General features: G+C 41.5%; 1 protein-coding gene across 1 annotated transcript; it reads left to right on the top strand.

Annotated features, from left to right (window-relative positions):
- Positions 1-6,080: 6,080 nt before the first annotated feature.
- Positions 6,081-7,353, top strand: LOC120460057 (serine/threonine-protein kinase pim-3). The gene is made up of 5 exons (XM_089127854.1): positions 6,081-6,197; positions 6,321-6,371; positions 6,502-6,880; positions 6,961-7,137; positions 7,220-7,353. Exons 1-5 carry the CDS (start codon positions 6,081-6,083, stop codon positions 7,351-7,353), a joined length of 858 nt encoding a protein of 285 aa, XP_088983980.1.
- The last annotated feature ends 1,613 nt before the right edge of the window (positions 7,354-8,966 follow it).

Below are 8,966 nucleotides of genomic sequence, written 5' to 3'. Positions count from 1 at the left end.
GTGTGGCTCCACACCTTTTGCTGACAGCTTGTCACCCAAGAATGTTATCTCTGTGACTCCAAATTGACACTTTTTCTGATTGAGCTTTAAATCATGTGCACAAACTCTTTCCATCACTTTTACCAGTCGTTGATTATGCTGTCTCTTCACGGGTGGGAATCTGGTAATGTTCTCTTTTGATACAATCATTGAGATCTTTAGGGTCTAAGCATACTCTCAACTCACCATTTGGCTTTTTCACACAAGTTATGGAATTCACCCAATCTGTAGGTTGTTCAATCCGCTGTATAACTCCTGATTGAGTCATGCGATCCAATTCCTGCTTCAAGAGATCTCGCAGAGGTGCAGGAACCCGCCGAGGAGCATGTATGACTGGTGTGGCATCATCTTTCAGTTGTATTTTATAGGTAAATGGCAATGTGCCTTGACCTTCAAAAACATCTGGAAATTGTTTGACAATGTCAGTTACATCATCACAGACAGTCTGTAAGACTACAGTTTCCCTGTTGACTTGATACACTCTTTTAACCAAATGAAGGTCTTCACAAGCTTTATCTCCTAGAAGAGATTCATGGCCGTTGGGAACTACAATAAACATCAAACTTTGCATCTTTCCTTTGACTTGTAATGTTAATCGACATACTCCTTTTGTTTCAATTGGTTGTCCATTATAAGCTTTAAGGGGAACTGTACGTTTTTTAATGAGAGGTTTTTCTTTCAATGCTTTCACATCTCTAATGTTAATCAAATTAACTTTTGCACCCGTGTCTCATTTAAAAGGCACAATGGTCCCATTAACCACAAGAGGAACAATCCATTTCGAAGACGAAAACTTCACTGAATCCTCTCTGGATACACATGTTGCAGCATCCTGATTTATATTCTCTTCGGAAACCATGTTGACATAAAACGAATCACTCAAGGAGTCACTGTCATCTGCCTCCTCCACAACATGCACTTTATTTTCCCTCTTCATGTCTTTTGAAAAACACATTTTTGCAAAGTGGTTCAGGCTATTACATTTCGAACATCTTTTTCCGAAAGCCGGACACTGTCTGAACTTATGTTTGGTCCCACAGCGCTCACAAGAGAAAGTTTCATTGTCTTTTTCTCTAAAATTTCTTGAGTTTCCTCTTTTCCTCTCTCTGTATGATATGGCATCTACTGCTGCGCTCTGAAATGACATCGCTGACGAATTAGCCCCATCAAATTGCTTCACTTGTTGTCTTGCTACTTCACTGGACTGGCACAATTGAACAGCATAATCCAAGGTGAGCTCTGATTCTCGTAACAATCTTTCTCTCAGTTTCTTATCATAGATACCGAAAACAATCTGATCACGAATCATTGAATCTCTCAATTCTTTAAAATTACAAGTCTTTGCCTTTATTTTGAGGTCTGTAAGAAAGTAATCAAAAGCCTCTCCTTCATGCTGCATTCGCGTTCTGAATACATATCGTTCATATGTCTCGTTCCTCTTTGACAAACTTGAGCATCAAATTTTTCCAATACCTTATCCAGTTTCTTCTTGTTTGCCTCTTCCTCAAATTGAAAGGTGTTATAGACCTCCACGGCATCAGCTCCAGCAATGGTAACAGAGCAATCTTTCTTTCGTCCACAGCAGCTGCTTGTCCAATAGCGACTTCATTCAACTCGAACTGTTGTTTGAAAGTCCTCCAATTTGCATCCACATTTCTACACGACTTCAACGGCCCCGGTGGTTTAATGGCATCCATTGCTCTTTTCTACTGACCCCACTCCTGGTAGGGGAGAGCGGGGCAATGTGAGACATCGGGTAATGTGAGACACCCCCTGTATCTAGTCAACAAAACACATTTGTGGTTGTGTGACCATTATGTTTTTAAGCCCATTCCATTTCCCCTTGGCCATAAAGGAGAGGAGCTCATGGTGCTGTTATAAACATGTTTTTTTCACAAAAATATGTTTTTTGCATGTAAAAGTAAATTTTCTTGCTGTCAACTTAATCAACTGTTGTGGTAAAGCAAATTGATTCAGGTAGAAAAATGTATATCATACATGTTGATGAACTATTAACATATGAATCCATGTGATGATGATAGCTGAAGAGTATCCTGAATTACTAAGAGAGATCGTTTTTTGCTAAAATGTGGCAGTGGGGTAAAGTGAGACAAATACTATGGGGTAAAGTGAGACATGAGGCACAAGTTAAGTTTAGTCTTAAAAATATTTTAATGTAATATTACATTACATATGTTTTATTTTTTAATGTCATTGACATTGTAGAAAAGCCATCATGCCAAGATAATACACCAGGAAGACAACCTGGGGCAAAACACCCCTTGAGGAGATGGAGAGTGCAGCCGCTGAGGTCAAGGAAGGAAATATGTCTATAAGAGCAGCTGCAAGGGACAGAATTATTGACAAGCCTGACAAGATATTGAGAAGAGGAGGTCTGTTTTAAAAATGTGGAGTATTGAAGCCAAAATCGTTCAAACGCTGAGCAGCTGTAGCAGACACAGATGAACGGCTAGTGCGGACATTGGATGTGCTGTGGCAACTTGCATGAACCTGTGGAGAGGCGGCTCAGACGAAAGAACCAATCAGGCTGCTTCGTGCCTTGGCATATCAGAGCCATCCAAAATGGGTGTGGCCTAAGCCTTTTTATTGGCCAGTTCAGCCAAAGGTAGTCAGGTTAAGTCGACTGAAGCGATCCCCTGATCAAAGCCACATACATTTTGAATGTGGAGGGGGTACGACCCACGTCCATACTCCCTTGTAAGAAGGCGAGTATACTCGATACTTCGCACAAATAGGGGTCCAGGCTCCGTGCAGCGCACCAGCCAGAAATTACCACCCATTTCTGAGCGTAGAGGCATCTAGTTGATAGCGCTCTTGCCTCATGGGGATGGCAAATTAATCGGTTTGCCTGCATGAGGAGGTTTCTCCTCAGCACCACCGCAGCTGTACCAGCATGGAGAACCATAACTGGGTCTTCTAGAGAGGGGTTATTAGTAGCACTACACACTTGCTCTCCCTGATCCATTCGATGACCTGTGGTAACATCGTGACTGGAAGGAATGCATTCAGTGGACGGCTCGGCCAATCATGGGCAAGCACACCCCTGCTCTTCTGAGGCGAAGAGGTCTACCTCTTCCTCGCCGAAGATGCTCTATATTAGCTGAACCATCTGTTGGGTGAAGAGACCATTCTCCTGGGGGAACATTGTCTCTAGATAACATATCCGCACCCTGGTTCAGGATGCATGGCACATGCTCCGCCCTTAGGGAGCACAGGTTGTGCTGAGCCCATAAAATTCGTTTTTTGGCCATGGTGTGCAGGTTGCTTGACCTGAGAATGCCCTGGTGATTTATATAGGACACCACTGCCATGCTGTCTGTCCGGACCAGGACATGGTGGCCTTTCAAGTCCGAGAGAAAGGCTTTCAGCGATAGAGCGACTGCTCTCATCTCTAGACAGTTTATATGTAGCCGTTTCTCCAGGCTTTACTATGAGACGAGCCTGCCCTCGTAAAGGGCCCTCCAACCTAGGCTGGATGTATTTGTCAAGATCACTTTTCTCCTTTTAAACACACCCATACTCACTCCTGACTGATACCAGTCGTCCACTTTCCAGGGAGCTAGGGCTCTGATAAAAAGTAAGTGGATCAGTTTACCCCCAGCTGGTTCACTTTACCCCCTTGATTTCTCTGGTCTGTCTCAGTTTACCCCTGGGCTGGGGTAAAGTGAGACACAAGACCACTTTTTTAAAAACAATCATATTTTCACTGCCCTTCGTCCTGAATACATTCAGATAATTTCCATTGGTAGAAAACATCCTGAATTAATGGGAAATGTATAAATCTTACTAATATATCATTTTAGCTCACTTAGAGGAGAGCAAATGTAAAAAATGTCTCACTTTACCCCACTCTCCCCTACCATGTATTGTTCAGGCAACAATAATAAAGATAGAGAAATGACTGGTACAGGCGTCTTTATTCCACGTTGTTGTACACACAGCATATCTCCATTACCACACCACTCTTTAGCCAATGCACTTCATCTTATACAACACATTACTGCCATCTGCTGGAATCAATCATATACAGCTGTACTCATTACAGAGAAGACAAGAGATGATTTCTGGAAGTCGTTGAAACGATCCGTAGTTTCAGTCAGAGTCAGAAGACCGTTAAAGACCATTAAACTGCGCTGAGATCAGAGATCCTGCTATTTAAACTGAGGCGTGGGTTTGGCTCATGAATATTAATTTACTGCAGAAGAGACGTAAAGCTGAGATTTTTTTATTCCAAACGAATTTTCTTTACAGTTTATAAACATATGGCTGATTCTTATACATCAGGGGAGATAATCACAGATACTTTAATAACTTTTTACTCATTTAAGAGTTTCTTCCGCACGCGAAGTGGAGATTTACGATTGAAAGCTTCTTCAACTTCCAAGAAAAATCTACATTAGTTAGGCTAGACGTCATTTTCTTGTTGGCAATATTTTGTAACAACCCCATGTAGGAATATCACAGCAAACATATTTATTGAATTAGCCTATTAGTTTCAACAGACAAAAACAACAGCTATCAATACTAAAAATATCACATACATGTCACATCATGTACAATAGTCTGTATTAGAGAGATGTTTAGAAAAATACAAATTGCTTATATTTTAAAGTTATTAAAAAAGAAAGCATTTAGATAAAGCAGATCTCAGATTAGCTTCATTGTGTTAGTGTATGTTTGACTCATGACGTCATAAAGAAAGTTAGTAGAATCGAACGAATGGAACGCGTGGGTTTACTATATAAGCGCTTCACAGCTTGACACAATTTGTGGATTTGTTGTAGTGGTCGAGAGAGAGTGACAGTGGTTTTTCACAGCGATGGGTCAGCGAGTTAGTAAAGTGAGTCCGATGATTGGCGAGGTGTGCGATCAACATCAAAGCACACCCCCAAAACCCAGCATTAACACGGCGGTTCAGCATCCTCGTCCTCGCGATGAGACTGAGACTCCTGTTGATGCTGCTGGTGTGGGAAAGAGCCAAGAGAGGAGAGGAGGAGGAGGAGGAGGAGGAGGAGGAGGAGAAGGAGGAGGAGGAGAGGAAGAAAGTGAGGTGAAGTTGAGGAGGTTGATGGAGAGAGGAGAAGGAGACGGAGGCGAGGAGAGGAAGGAGTCAGGGAGAGTGCTGAAGAGAAGAAAGAGGAAGTGGTGGAGGAGGATGGTCTCTTTCTTCAGAGCTGACAGTAAACAGGGAGAGGAGAAGCAGAGGGATGAGGGAGAGGAGAGGAAGGTAGCATGGGCAGGAAGAAGTAGTGATGGTAAATTTCACCAAATATCTTATGAGAATATAAATGACTAGATCTCTGATTTGACCTCGTAAAAACTTATACTGTATCACACACAATGAAAAAATCAAATACACATCAGTGCAAATTATACCAAAATACACATCAATGCCATTAGATCTTTATTATATGGTACAGCATTAGTAAAAACGAATACGCATTATCTAATCAAAAAAAATTGTGGCAACAGATTACAAGCAATATTATTAATTACATTTAACAAATTAGAATTGAGTAATAATGAATGAAATGAATTCCTTAAAAGTTAACCATTTAAAATGAGTAAAACTTACAACATCAAACAAAATACTTAAGTCACCATTATGGTGATCGGTGTTTGTTTTAGGATTGTTTTAAAATTACGGTTTTCTCCTTCAGTAATTCTGCTTGTTAACATCAGGTGTCTTCAATGTTGTAATAAAATATAAATAGTTCTTAATCAATCTTTGACGTTTGTCTGTTATTCAGATATGTATGTTAAATATTTGGGTGTAAACTTTACTCATTTTAAATGGTTAACTTTTAAGGATTTAATTTGATTAATTATTACTCAATTCTAATTTGTTCAATTTAATTAATAATATTGCTTGTAATCTGTTGCCACATTTTTTTTTGATTAGATAAAGCGTATTAATTTTTACAGTGTATGTATATATACATGTACTGATGTTAAAACTGTAAATATTCCATATAGTCTCTGTTAATTATTTAAAATACATTAAAATGAATATATCCATCATGTTGTTTTGTCTTTTAATAGACTACATCTTTAGTCACTACACTATTGGTGATCAGCTGGGGAAAGGTGGTTTTGGTGTGGTGTATGAAGGGAGACGTCTGGAGGATGATCTTAAAGTGAGTCAAAATAAATTAAACATGATCTTGTGAATTATCTTCTGATATATGATATCACTCTAAGCCTTCTTAGTGTATCTTATGGCTTTTGCACACAAATTAATTGTTTGTTTTGTTCATCAGGTGGCCGTGAAATACGTCACAAAGACGGAAAAGACTGAATGTATATTCATTGTAAGTAGGCTGCACAATATAAAACATCTCATATTAAAATTAACCACAGACAGATATTTGATTGTTTATTCAATTAACAAACTGATCCAAGACTGAGCTAAATCTTTATTTCCAAACCAAATTCTTCTAGCCTGATCATCCAAAGCCTCTTCCTAAAGAGGTCGCCCTCACCATCCTGGCCAGTAAAGGTCCCCGTGTGCCTGAGATCATCCGGCTGCTGGACTGGCAGGACCGCCCTGACCACTTCGTCATGGTCCTCGAATGTCCCTCTCCATGTGAGGATCTGATCCGGTTCATGAAGCGTCACGGTGGAAGACTCGATGAGGAAAAGGTACGGCACATCATGAGGCAGACGGTTCACGCTGCCAACGTGTGCTGCGATCGCAGAGTTCTCCACCGTGACATCAAACTGGAAAATCTCCTCATCAACATGGAGACGTCTGAAGTCAAGCTGATAGACTTCGGGTGTGGGGACATTCTGAGGAGTTCGGTGTACAGGTCATACTCCGGTATGTATTGTAACTCAAAGCTGCACTCAAAGATGTGGAACACATTACAAATTTACATCTCACACAAAATCTTTCCTCAGGCACATCAGCGTACTGTCCTCCCGAGTACCGTGCCAAGGGGAAGTACCACGGCAGGCAGGCGACGGCATGGTCACTAGGGATTCTGATGTTCGCCATGTTATGTGGACATTTCCCTAGTGACTATGATCTGATGCTCCTGAAACAGAAGCTCTGGTGCAAACCCAACCTGTCTCCAGGTGAGATCTAGAATTAATAGTTCACTATCATACAAAACATGATGTAAAGTTTGAGGTAATAATCAGACGTCTTCCTGCACAGAATGCTGTCGCCTCCTCGGGTCTTTGCTAAAGGAGAAGCCGAGCCAGCGACTCAGTCTGGGGATGATTCTGTCCCACAACTGGTTTAAGGTAGTGAAACTAAGATCGGCTAAAAATCATTTGATTTTCTCATAGGAAGAATTCGCTCAGTCAAATCTGTTCTTTTTTCTGTGTTGTTTCAGGTCGCCACATAAGAGCCCCTTTTTGTTTTCAATCCAATTGCAGGGCCTCGAAAGAGACCTTCATTGTTATTTTTCGTCACTACCTCTCCGTGTCGGAAATGGGTAATTTGCGCACCTGCTGCCTTCCTTGGATGTGGTAGCCGTTTCTCAGGCTCCCTCTCCGGAATCGAACCCTGATTCCCCGTTACCCGTGGTCACCATGGTAGGCGCCGAATGTACCATCGAAAGTTGATAGGGCAGACATTCGAATGAGTCGTCGCCGCCGCTGCCGCAGAGGGCGCGCGATAAGAGGTTTCATCATGGCTTCTGAATGCCAGAGCTTTCTGCCTCTCCGATGACAGAGCTCCCTCTCCTGGTCACAGCCGGTAACAAGGGTCCTGATACGACTGATCTATGATATATGTGACTGCCTCCTCAATACCAGTGCTCCCAGTCATGGCTGCCCCAGTGATTCCTGCCACAGGCACACCAGAGATTCCTGTTCTTGTCACAAGGTCAGCACTCATGATGACCATCTCAGCCACAACAGTATCCAAGCTCCTCGTTATTTCCGTCCGGTCCACCCTGTCCCAGAAGTTCCCATCATTAGCGCCTCACAGTCAGTTAATAAATCTTGCCACTGCCGGGCCCGGGGGTTTGTGTGACGGGGTGCTGAATGATGGCACAATGGATAGGACACATGCCTTTGGTGTGAGAGACCCGTGTTGGAATCCACTGTGAGGCACCAATGTGAGTAAGACACTTAACCCCTAGTTGCTCCAGAGGTGTGCGACCTCTGATATACAGTATATAGCAATTGTAAGTCGCTTTGAATAAAAGCGTCAGCTAAATGAATAAATGTAAATTATGTCTCTCTGTTTCAGTTTAAAGCTTCCTACCCTGTCTGTCCCGGACCAGGGGTTCCCGTCATGGCTGTTTGGTCCTAGAAGTTCTTGCTCAGAGGTTCAAATGCCAGAAGTCATCCACCAGTGGCGCTTCCTGACACCATTAAAACGCTCTGGATGATGTTAATAAAAATAACTGTTTAATAACTGTATATGATCAGTGTGATTTATAATATTATTCTCAGACTCATGAGGAAGCAGGCGTACTTATATCAAAGTCCATTCTGATGCTGTTGTGTCTTTTTCTTCACTGTATGAACGGCACGTGGATGTTGAATTACCGCCCCCTACAGGATTATACATTTAATAATAATCTGATAAACGGGTTCAAAAAGACATTTACCTTTAAAAACAGTGATTTACAAATATTTAAGTTATAGACAAACTGCTCTGTATGTTACACTTAAAATGATCTACCTGTGCATATCCGTCCGTATCTTTCTTACTGACCATTTGATTTGGGTTTTTTTTGTAACTTGAGCAAGTCCAAAAACAAGGCTACTGTTTTAAATGTCAGCCTTGTATGGTTTTTATATTCACTAAATTTGGGTGTTTCTGCAACTGCGGCCACTTTTGATGGTGTGAGCTTTTCGAAAATGAACTCTCTTAAATGTACACTTTCAATAGTAACATTTGTTTATTAACAGTATCCGACAAAGTAGATGGATGCATCAAATGAAAA

This window comes from Pimephales promelas, chromosome 25, assembly GCF_988280905.1.
Source record: "Pimephales promelas chromosome 25, fPimPro1.hap1.1, whole genome shotgun sequence".
Taxonomy (NCBI): domain Eukaryota; kingdom Metazoa; phylum Chordata; class Actinopteri; order Cypriniformes; family Leuciscidae; genus Pimephales; species Pimephales promelas.
This window is presented reverse-complemented; position numbering and strand designations above follow the sequence as displayed.

What these genes read in the sequence shown, in the direction of transcription:
- LOC120460057 (XM_089127854.1), top strand. Translation starts at nt 6,081, where the DNA reads ATGTTGTTTTGTCTTTTAATAGACTACATCTTTAGTCACTACACTATT. An exon ending in GGTGTACAGGTCATACTCCG is followed by an intron (nt 6,881 to 6,960) that starts GTATGTATTGTA and finishes ATCTTTCCTCAG; the next exon opens with GCACATCAGCGTACTGTCCT. An exon ending in CAAACCCAACCTGTCTCCAG is followed by an intron (nt 7,138 to 7,219) that starts GTGAGATCTAGA and finishes CTTCCTGCACAG; the next exon opens with AATGCTGTCGCCTCCTCGGG.